Raw genomic sequence first — 15,455 nt, 5'->3', positions numbered from 1 at the left:
GCTGTCTGAGCTACTGGAACAGAGGGACTCTAGCTGGGGTGATTTTCTCACATTCTGAATGGTGTCCTAATTTTGTTATGCTGATATATACTTGCAACACCATTTTAGCCCCAGACTTCATTGGTAAGCTCTGCCTATTTTGAAGATGTGTTGTCCAACAGTTTACAAAATATCGACGGTTCACTTCAGGCAAGTGAAGCCAGCAGTCAGAGATTTCCACTTGCAGTTCTCTAGCGCATCCCTTCCAACATAACAAAATAGGAAATTCCCTGCTTGGGAAGAAGCAGCATAACTTCCTTTGTTTTGAGAACTGGTGACTTAGCTGGGCAAAGTGCTCAAGAATGCAGTCATACATGTTTGAATGTTTTGCATTATTTTGATTCTTATCCCCTTGGGTCCTGCCGTTTAATGCCATTGTTTTTGCCAGGACAAGGTACTGCACTTGCGATTTTTGAAGTGGATGCATCGTGCGTCTCACAAAATTAATTGGAAAGTCTTAATTTATGTGTGAAGATGCAAAAAATAAATGTTATTGTAAGACAAAGTGCTGAAACATAGCTGGCAAATCTATTAGCATTTAAAGTGAGCTAATGTCACAGATTTAAAAAACCTAAAGCAACATGAATATAGGCAGTTACTCTGACTTGAAGTGGTAGCACAAAGTTTGTTCTCAAAATGGAATGTTTAAGTACTCTCATTAAATGTAATAGCACAAAATTGCTGTAAAAATTGCCCGTTTCTAGGTGGTGATCTCTACATATATTTGTTGATTTGTTTAGTTAATACCAAGTTACTCGATGCATTGAATTCTCTTTTTCCATGTTACAGGTCTTTTACCACAGCTATTAGGAGTAGCACCAGAGAAGGCCATAAAACTTACTGTAAGTTTGCAACTGGATTATTTTCACATTTCTCCACATTGTAAAGTCCATCTAATTACAATTAGCGCATTAAAGGTTTTTTGTCCTTAATTTGTCAGCAACACGGTAGAGTGCATTCCACCATGTTTGCTTGATACAAACTTAATTACAAAAGCACAAAGCAACTGTTTATATCTGACTTATGAACATGACAAGTGGCATACAAGTCACATGCAATATATATATATGTACATTTTAAGAATCTTACTGCAAACTTATTATTGGACTTGCTACAAAATAAAACAGGCTTATTTAACTTATTCAGCTCATCTGCCTGTTTGTAAGTAGCACAGGTCTTTGGTTTTATTTCTTAGCAAAAAGGAATAATTATGGATTTGGAGGGGTTTGGTTTTTTATCTCCACATGGATCCTGTTTGTTTAATTCTAGCACAACAGGAGATGATATGAGCATGTAATGAAGTGTTGGTAAGAAAGGAACTTGTTTGCATACTTTTTTACCAAAATGTTTTTACTTCCGTAGTTTTGTTATTTCTTGAATGATTTTAAGGCACTGAATAACTTATTATTAAAACCCAATCTTAATGTATTGGTTATTCACCAAAGTTAGTAATAGGCATTTTAAAAAAGAAAGGTACTTAATGCTGTTAATTGAATTGCTACTGTATTAGAACTTATTATCGAATATTCTGATATTAATTTGAAATATATTTAGATTTGTAAATATAGTGAGCATTTCTAAAATCTTAAACGGTTTTATCATGAACATTCAAACAATGATTTATTTAATTAGTGATTGTTATATTTTTCAATAATAAATAAATGAATTATGCTGCAGATCTTTGTTAAAAAGAAAGTGTAGTCAGCTTTACAATATTTCATATGAAATCTGAGATCTGTTTGATATCTGTTAGCTTGGTAGTTTCAGGGATGTATTTGCATTTTCAGTTGCACAGAATTTGCAGGTGATGAGTGTTTTCTCCAGCCTTTTAATTTATCAGCTTTCATAAATGCTTGTTTTTTAAGGTTAATGACTTTGTGAGAGATAAGTTTATGACTAAAGACGGCTCTGTCCCACTGGCTGCAGAAATTCTTGCTGGTGGCTGCGTAAGTATCTTTAATTTCCTTCATATGAGATTCATGAAAGTGGAGTGTGTAAGATTAACTATGTGGACTAAGGCTTCTGTTTAACCACAGATCCGGTTCAAGAGCAGACTCTGCTAGAGCATCTCAGTGCTTTCCTAGATAGGCCAGCCGGTCTTGATGAAAGGGTAAATGTTTCTGTGCATCGTGCCTTTTAACTGCGCTGTATAATTCTCACAGCTTGGAGTTTGTTTCCTTAATAAAGAATGTGTCTTTATTCATGTCGGCTGTAGCTTATGGCCTAAAGAGGATTCATGCTAACCTTTCCAGAAGTTAATAATTAGTTACTACTTTGTGGCACCCACTCTGCCACGTCACTTCTTTCCTGATGTGTTATTGCGCCCACTAATTTTCACTTTTCTCAGTGATACTGGCTTTTTGAAATGGCAAAAACTACTCATGCCTCTTTGAGTTCACAGCAGACGTAGGCTGTGTAATGTCAACTTGGTACATAATGCATTCCTGAATGTAGGCTGTATTTAAAACCCACTAAGTTTTTAAGAGTGTTTTGCTTGCACAAAGTAGGATCTTAGTGAACAACTGGCATATTACTGGGTAAATGATAATACCCCATGGTTTGGTCTAGTTCTGTCTGTTCGTGTTACAGCTTACTTTATCTGGTGTATTGATTTTGTTCAAGCAAATGTAAATACTTTAGGTAAAATGAATAGTTGTTCAAAGACCAGTGCACTTTACAGATAAAGAACACTGTTTATTTAAACCGGCTTTGATCACTGGGGCAGAGCAGTGTTGGTATATTTTCAATCTATCTTTGTTTCTGCTGTCATAAGACAGATGAGGTCACATTTTCAAGCAGCTTCTACCTATGTCGAAAACTACCATGAGCAGCAACTTTAAAACAAATGCTTGTGTCTTAACGTGGGTAGGTGCGGAGATTTGTGCGGTGTGTGCTCGCAGCGATTATCTGAGCCTCGGGGTGCAGCGGCTCGGGTGCGATGCAGGCTGAGAAGCCCTGGCTGTCTGTAATTCTCAGGAGATGGGGCAGGATTTGGCTGCTCGCTCGCTGCTCCGTTTGATCACTGACCTGTTGTAGACTGCCAGGTAGGATCCCCTTGTTCTGTAACTTTAGGAGCATTCAGGGGAGAAAAAAAGAAGGGGAGGGAGAGAAGAATGTGGGTCTCTAAAGCCCTAAATAAAAAGCATGCTGTAAATGAAGAAAAAATGTAATAAAGTGCTTGCGGAGTAAAATGTATTTGCCCCTTACACTAATAAAATGTCTTATGAACATAGCAGCCATAGAGAATTCAGCAAAATTTTCATTTAAAATGTCATTTGATCTAGAGTTTTTATTTTTACAGACTGCTGTGAATTTTTAAATGCAGTACAAAAAGCACTCCTTACAGAGACCTGTCATTCATGAGAACGCTGCAGCAGGCTTTTTGGCAGTAGTTCATTGTAAACTAAGGATCTGCTTTAAGAGATAGGTGGTTTGAGGTTTATTTTAGATGTGCTGTAAATGTTGGCTTGTCCTACTTGGTATTTGAGGTATATATTAACAATGAGATGCTGCGTGAAGTTGTAGCAGTAGACGTGCGGTGGCAGAATGCCCTGAGTTTTCTTTTAACTGGAGCGCTCCACTTAAGGGCATAGTCTAGTGCCAGGTAGATAGGTTGCAACTTGTCTTTTCTGCAGGTGGTCCTTGGGTTCTTTTTTTGTAATTTTAAACCCAATTCAGACTAGCAACAGAAACTCTCATTACAAGTGGTGCCTGGTTTCTTTGGGGGTAAATATATGCAAAAAATATGAGATGCCAAAGACAGGATTTTTCCTATAGCTTTCAGCATCATATTGGCCTAACTTTTTGTCCCCGTGAAACCAACGTGAAACCTGCAATTTCACTGTGGAGACTGTAAGGACACTGTTGAGTGCTTTTGAAAATTTTCAGTCTTGGATTTTTGCCTCATTTCACAATGTAGTAATCGCTTATGTGGGAGGCAATAAGACAGGAGTGCATGATGTGTTAAGAGTCTAAAAAGAGGCAGCCAACTTAGATGAATTTTATAAAAGACACCTGCCCTATCACCTTTCCGCTCTCCACATCTAGTTCTCAGCTGTGATTGTGTTACAAGAAGTTCAATTTTTGTTCCGTGCTTCTGTTGCAGTGCTTATGCAAGGGCTGTGCGCTGGGATGCACGCTAGGTTTTAATGTTCTAAATACCAGCCCTGTGAGCACAGTATAGCGTTAATACAGAGCAGATACTTGGATGGTTTGGGTTGTTCAGTAACACAAAGGGCTTTGAAGGGGTCAGTATCACCTGAGTAGCTCCACTCGCTGTTTGCCCAACCATTGCCAGGCGTTGACTTTTGAGCCCCCAAGGAGTTCACTTTGCATCATAATTACTGAGAATTAGTACACATGGCTGACTTTTGCACTTGTAACTAAAGCTGATTGTTTCATTGAACAAGTCTTTTTCTGTTTTGTAAACTGTTTTCTCTCCTAAAAAAAGAAAAAAAAAAGAAGAAAAAGATCTTTTACTTCATGACCTTGTGGCACTTAGTTCAGTTAACAGCCTCTTTCATGGCTTTTTATTATGTGAAGATGAAAGTGATAGGTTGGTTGAGACTTTTTTTTTGAGACCCCCAAGAATATAATTAAAAGTATAACCTTTATATTTTTTACAGACTCTTAAGGAGAGTTGTTATGTAAATTACTAACTCAGAATTTCCATCTCCTTTGTTTATAAGAAATTTTCCTAGTGAATCTGGTGTTTGTTACCCATAAAAATATATGTAACTTCCAGATTTGCACAATTTTCACACCCACCGTGAACTCTATTCTCTGCTGTGCATTCAGGACTCTCATAATTCATGCAAATCCTAGATAACCCTTATCATTATTAGACTAGTAAAAAGCTTTGGTTCCAAGACATAGTGTAATGATACGGTAGAGCTAAGATCTGCTGAGCATCTAAACCACAATTCTGACTTCACCTCCTTGAATGAAAAAGTACACGAATATGCTAGGTTTGATTTCTACTAATGCTGTGACTTACCTTCGGGGGTTCCTTAATAAAAGGATGGTCTTGGGTAAGCTGTAAGTACAACTTAATTTATTTTCAGTGGCATTGATCTTGTAGTTTCTGTAAGCTTTTTTTCATGGTCTTTCAATTTATTTTACATTTTAAATAAAAAATAATCACTAGTCATACTGAGTTTAGGCTCTTGCTTAAACTTCATTCACTTAAAAGCTTCTATTAAAAGTAACCTTTTTTTTTTTTGATACAGCAGTGGTTCATTATTCTGATTTTTGACTTCTATTAACCAAATGAAAACTGTTTGTAAAAGTGGCATAAATTTTATTTTGAGGGTTTTGAGGTGTTGCCTTTAGCACTAAGCTTTTTGGTGAGACAGTCATTTTGCTTAGTTCGTTAAATAAAGCAGTTCCACATTTAATTGAAAAATTTACATTGTGTGTCTGGAAGTAACCAGGAAGGAGATGCAGAATAAAGAGTGATCATAAACTACATAGAAAATATTAAGAAAAACAGAAAAATTATTATAGCTTGACTAAAAAGAAATAACTATGTCACATAGGTTCCTTGTCTGCATATAGTAATGCAATTATATAAGTAAACCAGAGGCTTAATTTTCAGCAGAAAAGAGAAAAACATTTTACTTTATTAACCTTTTCTTCTGCTCTCCCTCCTTTTTCTGAGCACACACGGTCTTTCCCTTCCCAGCTGCTCAGTGTGTGCTCACTATTAGGCAGTTTAAATCATGTAGCACAGTACAATTACAGACCCCGTACAGATCTGCTTTTATTTAACTTGTCAAGACAATTTTAGGCATATTTCTAGAGACTTCATAGTAATCATAATAAAGTTGAAACATATTGGACCTTCTTGGACAGCCTCAACTCTGCTATGGAACATAAAAACTAGATACAGTTAAGATGGAGTTCATCTAGAAAGTACAAAATCCCAGAATTAATTCTTATAAAGGAATATTATGTGAAATTCCAGATGAATTGTGCCAAATAACCGATCCAGTGCAAATAGTTTTATTAAGCTACTTACAACATTTATTTTATGTTTCAGAGAGTAATAAAGATAAGTCCACATCTGAGCTGCATTTTCTCTGTGGCATTGCAGTGGAGGTAGAGGATGTATGGACTGCAATTCCCACACTTCTTACATCTCTTGCAAAAATTTAGACATTTCTAAGTTGCAGGCTAAAGGAGACTGAAAGTATCATTCTTGTTTTCGTTATTCAGAAACCTAAGTCTGATAAAATTCTGTTCTGTCTGGCAAGGAAGGCTGAGCTGTGGGTAAAATGAAACTGAGTATTTATGCCAGGGAAAAAAAATCTCTGCATGGATATCTGAAAAAAACAAAACAAAACAATTTTTTAAAAACAAACAAACAACCCAACAAATCACACACACACATAAAAGAAAAACAAAACAAAAAAAACACCAAAAAGAAAACACAAACACAAAAAGCCACTGCTATTACACAGAAAAGTTTTGGTATAGTGTGTTGAGATAGTTAAGTAATGATGGTCTTCTTGATGATTGCTCATATTAGCTTTGAAAACACATGGCACACATTTTGAACTCCTAACAGATTTATTCTCGGAGGTCATTTCTCCCTGTAGTTGGGAATCTGACTTCCATTACTTTCCAAGGGGGTTTCTACCTGCATGGGTAAAAAGCATAGCAATCGCATTTCTTCTTTAAGGACTAGTTCAGAAGCTCCTAATACTTTTTTTCTTTCTTGATTGAATTTAAAACTCTTTTCTTTTTACATAAAATGTATGTTGTTAAATTAATTAGATTTAAAGTTTATTTAACATAATTAATATAATGAAACAGAATATCCTATAAATAATTAGGTATTTTTAACATGTATTTTTCTCGTCTGAACCACTGTATTTGTAGTTATTTTCAGCATACTGAAAATAATCTAAACTAATTGCAAACTTTTGGTTCAAAAAACCCTAGCTAGATCTGGACTTAAATTTAACTTCACATTTACAAACGCATTGTATTTCAACACGGCTCTGTTTTAATTGTCTCTGATTAATTTTCCGCTAATCTTAGATTTAAGCATTATAATGAAGTTCGGGCAGGCAGCACAGTAACATGATAGCCCTTCCAAGAGGTTGTACCAAAGGGTGGGGAAGTTCCTGGTGTAGAGTTCCTGCTTTTCTTTGACCTCACCCCACATTTCCTTGCAGGTTTGGATGTTTTAAAAAATAGTTTGCTGAAATTTTCACCCAGTCGTACCTGTTTAAACTGGCCTTTCCTGAAAGCAGTAAGGAGTTATGCAGAACGTGATTTCACTCTGTTTTAAATTTTCCTTTTGGATTAGTTAATTATTTTTCCAAAGGTATTTTCTCATAATAAATTAGAGATGCTTTCCCCTTTTGCTTCCCCTCTCCTCTTCCTTTTCATTTCTTTTGTTCCCTAAAAAAAAAAGGAATTGTTTTTGAACTGCAAAACGAGGAGCGATACATACATTTAGGTTGATACGTTTCTGATTGCAGAACCAAACAATTCTGAACTCTTTAAAAGCCCATTTTTTTCCAACAAACATGCTTAATGGTCTTTCAATTTGAAATGTATTTTTTCCCCTGTTATATTAGAAATAATGACTGCAAAATTTTATATGTACATACATTACAGTTTAAAACATTTATTTGTTTTGACAATTACATTTTATTACACATCGCTTTCTCCTATTACTCTTTCTTTTACTGGCAGTAAAATGTTTTAGAGTTTACCAGTGCAAATTCAAAAAAAAACCACCCTAAAAAACAAAGCCTCAAACTCAAAGCAGGAATTAAAATCTAGCTTTCTATGAGAAAAAGGAAGATATTTATGATGTCACAGTAATTTATGATGTGACCAAGAAATAATGGGTCACAGTTTTAATACAGCTACCATGCCTTAGACTTGAAAGGTCTGTAAATCATTAAATGATTCTACAACTAGTCAAAATAGACAAGTAGAGCAGACAGAGCCAAATGTTAACATATTTGACAGGTCTGCAGCTTAATTGCTTTTATAATGCCAATCAAGTAGGCTCCACTTTGATTTTTTGGCGAGGCTTCTGAGAACTGCATTACCTATGACGTGGAAAATATCAAATCCACAATTTTAATTTTTTTTCCCACTGCAGACTTGGTCAGTGCTTATAAACAAACCACATTCCTCGTTGTTTCTCTTTAGCCAGGTCGTTCATAAACTATTGTAGGGCAATTGTCACAACTTGTATCCGAGTCTTGGAAATCTGAAGCAGGAGCAGGACTGTACTTCTGTTCAGACTAATTGCAGTTCTGGTTATGAGCACTTTTACGTGAATGTTTGCGGGAGCTTGCTTTACATTTTGTGTACATTTGGATGTTAACACTACTCTGTGATTCTAGCAGCTTTCGCTGTTTGAGCTGCACGAAGTAAAACCTTAGGCAGCCCAAGAGAAGTCCGTCCTCAGAAGGCAAGAAAGATTAGCTGGAGAAAAACGCGGTTCTGCCTGAGCAGCATGCAAGCTGTTTCTGTGCTAGCCTGGTCGGGATAGTGAAAAGCAGATGATTGAGGGCTCAGGAAATCTCCTTGTGATCTGAAGTAAAGGTATTTACTATATGAACTCCCATTGCTAAAGAGGTTTATCAGGATCCTGTATAGATAGGAGCACAGATGAGAGCACACAAAACAACATGAGGTGGCTTGTCTGGATTTTTGAAGCCTGGTTTTATTGGGGAAAAAGAAAAGAGGAACACAGACCAAGATTTTGAGAAGCCAGTATGCTTTGCCCTTGACACACAGCACCATGTAATTAAGGTTGTCACCTTTGAAATCAATAAGAAAAACAATCACTTTAGATAGATGTCTGTTACTTGGTAGCTCTTCTGGTAACAGGCAAGTCCGTAGTGAAATCACCTCTGCAGCAGCTCAACACGATTCAGCTGGGATCTTTTGCTGTACAAACACCAAGACTTTTAGAGGTAGTTTGAAGCGCTGCAGTGGCACTCTGTAAATCTGGCTTCTAAGCCATGTTCTGTCATAGAGTTAGTATGTGATTTTGTGGTAAATCATTCCGTAGTTCTATGTCTTAGTTGCCCTTTATTACACAATGAGAATGGTAATTCTTCCATTGCATACCTCGAGTGCGTTTTTAATTTAGACTTTTTTTTTTATGACAGGGAACAATCTTTATTTTGTGTCTCTACAATGCTCAGCACTTTAGGAATCTTGACTTTAATTAGGATTAATGGATGCTAGCAAATGCTCAGGAGAACAAGCTGCATCTGGCAACTGGAAAGGAGCAACAGCCCAGGCCAGTGTATTATATTCAGTGTGACTGAACGTGATAAACAGTTGACTAAAAATTTTGGAACTTGCACCTGCTTGTCTTTTTGTAAATTGAAAGAGTAATGAAGACATTGTAGACTCTTTATTTTGCAAAGGTTGATTTTTGGGTTATTGTATAATATGTTGCTTATGTGTTTTAATGGTTGCCATTAATTTCCATAATTGCTATCCCTGGGTGATATCGTTGAGAAATATAAACACTCTAATAGCGGTAGTAATGCTTTCTTCATCCGTGAAACCTTAAAGGGTGAAATGTGACAAGTTACATGGGGTGCAGAAGAAAGATCTAGGCTGACCCTAAATGCTCGTAACTGCAAACAGCAAAAAGGCTGTGATTTGAATTAGGTAATAAGGTTAATTAGAGGCACAAAAAGAGTTGATGGTCAGTAGCGATGAAAGGAAAATAATCTAGTACTTTCTTCTGCGATAGAAAACACAGAATTCTCTTCCTGAATTGCAAACTGTGTTCTCTTCAGAACCTACACCAGAGCTTTCAAATGGAGATGTGAAAGCCCTGGGAGAGCTGGGTCTGGTGTGTTCATTTCTTGTCTAATCTTATAAGGGCACAAAATACAGTTACATTGAAAAGAACAGGAATTTCTTGTCTTAATGTAATGAGGAGCATGAAAATCTGTTTATTTTTCAGTAAAGTTTATTACAGGGTGATATGAACACATGAAGAAGTAGAAAAAAATTCTGACTTCTTAAACTGGACTGTTGTTAAGTGATTGTTATTAAACTGATTTTTTTTCACTACAGAGAGGGTTTTATTTCCCCATGGACAAAAAAAAAAATACCTCAACTATTTTTACTTCTCCCTTCCGTTCAGTAAAGTGGGAAAGTAAAAGGAGGCATGTGATAGACAGAACCGTATTACTGTACAAGACTCTACTGCCATCGAGAGGTGTTGGATGATATCATACCAAGTGAGAGTTGAAGAACTGCAAAAATGAAAAAAACCCAGCTTATTTATAAAAAAATCACATGTGCGTGGATGCACAGCTAGCTGTCCACATGTTAAAGCACACTGAACATTTTATAGGCATGCGGATTTCTAGCTATGTGTGTATGAGGAGCTCTCGGATGTCAGAGGTATTTCCCTTTTATTTTCTGTCTTAGCATGAAACAAGATAAGTGCTTGTGATTAGGTCAAATGTTAAATTCTTTCAGAATAATATGGACCCTTTGTGGGCCCTTACACGTAATTATGCAATACCTCTAGGTATCTACTCCTATGAATAACTCAATCTTGCAGGTTTTATTTCAATCGTGATAATAACTGAAAAGTAATAGATTTGTTTTACAGTCAGATCATTTGTTTCTGTTAAAAAAGATTGGAAGAGGTGATAAAGAATTCAGAGTTGCGGGGTTTCAGGTTTGTAATTTCAATATAGAAAAATAAGTGTTACTGGGAGCTACCTATATGAAACAGTTGATGAAGCTGATTTTTGTGACAGTGGAAGCATCATTAAGCTTGAGCAACCTGAGTTTAAACTGTGTTTGTTCTGGCCAAAAAAATAGTTTTCAAATTCTGATCTTTGGGAGCATATTTCAGATTTTAAAATAAGATACACTTTCAACAGCAAAAGTTAGCAAAGAAAAAGGCAATGTTCTTCAACTTCTGGCCAAACACAATGAATAAGCAGGGTGATACAACGTGCTGATAATATTTGGTCTGGTTTTTCCATAACAGTTTATACCAGCACCTTGAAGAGACTGGAAAAAATTATATTGATAAGATTTCTTTCATTGCATTCACGATGCAAAAGCTGCGAAAGAAGACAGAAGCCGTGTGCTATTGTGATTCAAGCTGCTGATATGGAGATCAGGATATCTGGAGACTCTTAGAAGTTGTGCGCATCTGAGCTAGGGACGCACACACACTGGCACACAATTAACCTCTTTACCTCAAATCCCCTTCTTGTAAAACTCGAGTCATTGTACTTTCCTCACAGGAGTGCTGGGAGGAGATAGCCATTAATATTTATGAGATACTTGCATTCTATGATGATGAATAACACAACAGGAGTTACCAATACTAGACAAGCAAGAAATCATTTCATTAGAGAGTATAGTAGCCATCTCCAGTTTGCTTCCCCTAATTTTGAGAGGAAGGAGCCACAGTTACCAGCATAGATGGTTAAATAACAGGGTGACAAAAGCTCCCCACCAGGCGACTGTACTTGTTACCGCTAGACTTGCCTGTGCCCTGGCTGATAAACCACCTTCCTCTCCACCGCAGGAGCAGGCAGGTGGTAGAATCCCTCCCACTGAGACCCTCTGTCAGGTATTGTCTGGCTCATCACTTTCAGTTAACCGTCATTTCATTTTTGGGGTATATCTTTGGTCATATTTAGAGAATGACAAAGGCCGTTCAGGGAGTTCTGGGCTGGTACCTGGACAGTTTTGTGGAAAGACTTAACTGGAAATCTCCAGTGTCTTTCTTCAGACCTCCTTTGTGGGCAGCAAAGCAAGTAGCCTTTTTAATAGTGCCTGGTGCATGCAGGTCTAAGTGTTTTAAAAATTAGAATGCAGCAAGCTTGAGTGTATGAGGTGGGTAAATAACAGCATCCCCATTTTTCAAATAGCAAGCTGAAGCAGGGGAAGTCTCGTGTGATTTACCCAGAGTCACAAACATCTAATGCTGCAAGTGTCGGTGAAGCCAGGTTGGACATGCAAGCATAAACATTTATAGCACCTGAAGTACTTTCTGCTTGTTTGAATTCAGAAATTATTTGCCTTTATTCTTCTTTAAAAACAGATATGTACTTCTATTTCTTTCTTTAGATATGGCATCACTTCTTAACATTTTTATAGATTTTTAAATTGTTGAGTGTTTTGGTGAATTAATAATAATAATGACTTGAACTTAATTTTGGTGTCATCTTTTAAATTTTAATATGGTTTTTCCATAGTGAAAATTAAAGGAACGCTTCCCATGGAGTCATGGCACAATGAACTGCAAAAATATCATACTGAGAGAAATGATTTTATTTATGCTAACATAGAGCAGTTGATATGAGTTTTTAAGTAGTGTGTTTTAGAGGAGGGTTGTGGTATAACAAACTTGCAAATGAACGTTATCACTTGCAATTGGGTTTTTATCCTTTTAAGAAAAAAATATGTGTGATGGCATGTGGGAATGCTTAATATTTGTAATACATAGACCAAAATGTTTATTATATAGGAATTTGAAGTTCACCGTAAGGACTTTTCCAGGAGGTTTTTTTTTGAGACTTTGCAAGATGAGAAGACAAGTAAAAGAAACTGTCTCCATTTTTTTGTTTTGAATGCTTGCTCACTTAATACGTTTCAGTTTAAGTGCAAAACTGAAGTCAGTGTATGTGCCAAATAATTTATCAGTCTAATTTCTGATGGCAAGAAGAATGGTAGATTTATATGTACCAGGATTCTGGTTTGGTAAAAGCAGTTAAATTAAATTATGCCAATTTGAAAGTCAAAACCAGTTGAGTTACACAAGAGCATGCTCTTTCTGGTCAAAATAGGAAACATTTGGGATATTTTGGGGGTTATGTAAAGACTTTAATTTGTAACCACACCGTGTATGCTCAGTCTAAGTGGTCGACAAGAATAGTTGTTCGTGTGATTTGCCGTTTCTTTAGCACATTATTTAAACCGTATTACTGTGAATATTTTTTATTTTGAATGATAGTTAATCTGAGCTGTGATTAATTCTTTTAGCATTTGGATAATTTTAAAAAGATGTGCACACAGTGTTTGCATACTAGACGTGGCTAGATGCAAGGGCTTTTAAATGCAGCTTATTTCATTGTAGTCGTTACCTTCTGGAAAAAAGTAGTTCGTGTTTTGTTGTGGGGAGGGTGAGGGTTGACCTTTGCATCGTTTGTGTGATTTTAGAACCCAGACAAGGGCATAGCTGTTGGGCCACATAATTAAGAAATTAACAGAAGTTAAAAGACATTCTGTTGAATTTGGGCCAGATGGAGTTTGAATGAGTATTTCTTGAATACACTTAGGTAACCTTCATGTTACTTTTTTTTTTTTTTTCTTGTTTCAAATTTTTAACTTGGGATGTGTCAGGGTAGCAGGAAGGTTTTGCCCTCCGTTACATGTTGGGAATGAGATGAACTTCATGTGAACTAGCAGGGAGTCTGAAATGCTCTGCCACCGCTGTGTTTCAAATCTAACTTTCAAAATCAGTCGGGTGATGTATTCCCAACAAATGGAAACTGACATGTTAAAAAAAAAAAACCCCAAACATTTATTGGTTCTTCATTAATGGAATCCTTCTAGACCTTCTTTTCTTTATTACCTGGTGCACAAATAATGATGTGGAGCTCAGACTCTTGAATCAGCACTGAAACTGGTATTTCAGTGGGATTTTTAAAAAAGCACAATATATCTGCAGTTCTGGTCTTTGGAATCCATGTGTTCTTTGTTTTATGAGCTCATACCAAAAATGAAAAAGCTTCTGCCAGACTAAAACTCTTCAATAGTATGTTTTCACTTTTTAAATACTGGCATGCACATCTCAGTTTCTTAGTTCCTAATTCTTCCTTTCACTCCATTACTTGCCTTACAACGTTCTTGGCTTGTCAGTATTGCACAAATTGGTGTTGGTGAATGTGTTCTTGCAGCAAGAATTGAGCTAGTGTGTCTGTCTCATGTGCTGCAGTGTCCTGCAGTGGCTGGGCCGTTTCCTCGCTGCTTTTCCTGACCACTCAGCTTGTGGAGGGGTAGGTTTCTTACCTTGTGAACTTGGTTTATTAACTAATGCTCAAACTCTTGTCTGCCAATAGCTTAACCGACTGCAGCAGGACTGAAAATGTCTTCTCTTGAATTTAACAGTACTTACACTGCAAAGGATGCAAAGTTAATGTGCTGCCTTCCACGTTTAATTTCAGGCTGGAGGTTCTCAAGTGATCTTTACCAATCCATTGGAAATTGTCAAGATTAGATTACAAGTGGCTGGAGAAATTACTACTGGTCCACGAGTTAGTGCCCTCACTGTATTACGGGACTTAGGCTTCTTTGGTCTCTACAAGGTATGTTTTTTAAATCTATATACATGAATTAAAAGCCAATTATGAATATTTCAAACCAAATTGTCATTTAATTATTCTCACAAACTTTCACTAATGGACATAGTTGTACTTTTCTTTTAAATTCTTCCTTGTGATGTGATATTATATCTTAATTTTTCCTTTCTACTTAAGGGAAGAAACTGTCTTGTGTTTTTAAGCGTGTGACTGTGAATCTTATTAAGATTTCTTTTCTCACTTCAGCAAGTATAAGTATAGTTCTTTGAGGATTAGTTTGTTATTCCTGATTACTGCCTGGTGTAAAAATAAATGTATTTTCATCTGCTTCATGATACAGAGCTCACAGTTTTGGGGCTCTGTTTTTGCTCTTCCGTGTTTGATTCAGCAACTTTCCCAAATGTCATTATTAATCCGGTGCTAGGAATTAATTTCAACACAATAATAGTTGCGAAATACAGATAGTGGGAGCCCAGCATAAACTACTAAAGCAAGCTTCACCTTGCTAGTTTAGAAGAACATTGCCACAAATAATATCAAGAAAAGTTGCTTTCATGAGTGTATAGTACAAATGCTACAATTCTGCTTTCTACATTACTGTTCTCACATAGGTACATGAGATACATAGATATGGATGAGACTATAAAAATAAAGTTAGGTTTAATGTTAGACTGCAGCAGGATTAGAAACATCTTCTGTTGTATCCATTAGGGTGTATGCTGCAAACAATTTAAAGGATTAACGTACTGCCTTCTACTTTTAGATGAAGAGGATTAGATATGGAGGAGTATGAAAGGTGTTGGAGTACTTTGAGATAGCCATTACGCACAATATTGAAACAAAAACTCTAATGAATGCCACATACTGCAGAGCACCGTGTGGTGTTTCTTCAGATTCTGCAGCCTACTTCTCAGGAGGAAACTTCCATACTACACATTTGTCTCAGTGTTTCCAGTGCAGCGGGCAGTATTCCTCTCCTTCTTACTCACAGCAGTTCAACTCTAAACTGAAGATGCTTCAAAAACCAACAAATGAGCCCCATCCCCCTCCCCTACATTATTTAAATTCCATCGCCATTTT

The 15,455-nt window shown here is 36.6% G+C and overlaps 1 protein-coding gene across 7 annotated transcripts in view; it reads left to right on the top strand.

The window, feature by feature from the left end:
• The window catches only part of SLC25A13 (solute carrier family 25 member 13), a 98,683-nt gene that overhangs the window by 67,716 nt on the left and 15,512 nt on the right, over positions 1–15,455 (top strand). For all 7 annotated transcript variants that reach the window (XM_065051118.1, XM_065051122.1, XM_065051121.1 and 4 more), the window contains 3 exons: positions 829–881; positions 1,905–1,985; positions 14,241–14,381. In XM_065051118.1, coding sequence (XP_064907190.1) covers positions 829–881; positions 1,905–1,985; positions 14,241–14,381 — 275 coding nt within the window. The remainder of the gene's footprint in view (positions 1–828; positions 882–1,904; positions 1,986–14,240; positions 14,382–15,455) is intronic.

Source organism: Columba livia, chromosome 2, assembly GCF_036013475.1.
Source record: "Columba livia isolate bColLiv1 breed racing homer chromosome 2, bColLiv1.pat.W.v2, whole genome shotgun sequence".
Lineage (NCBI taxonomy): Eukaryota > Metazoa > Chordata > Aves > Columbiformes > Columbidae > Columba > Columba livia.
Note: the sequence above shows the minus strand (reverse complement) of the source record. Positions and strands in the feature narration are given on the sequence as shown.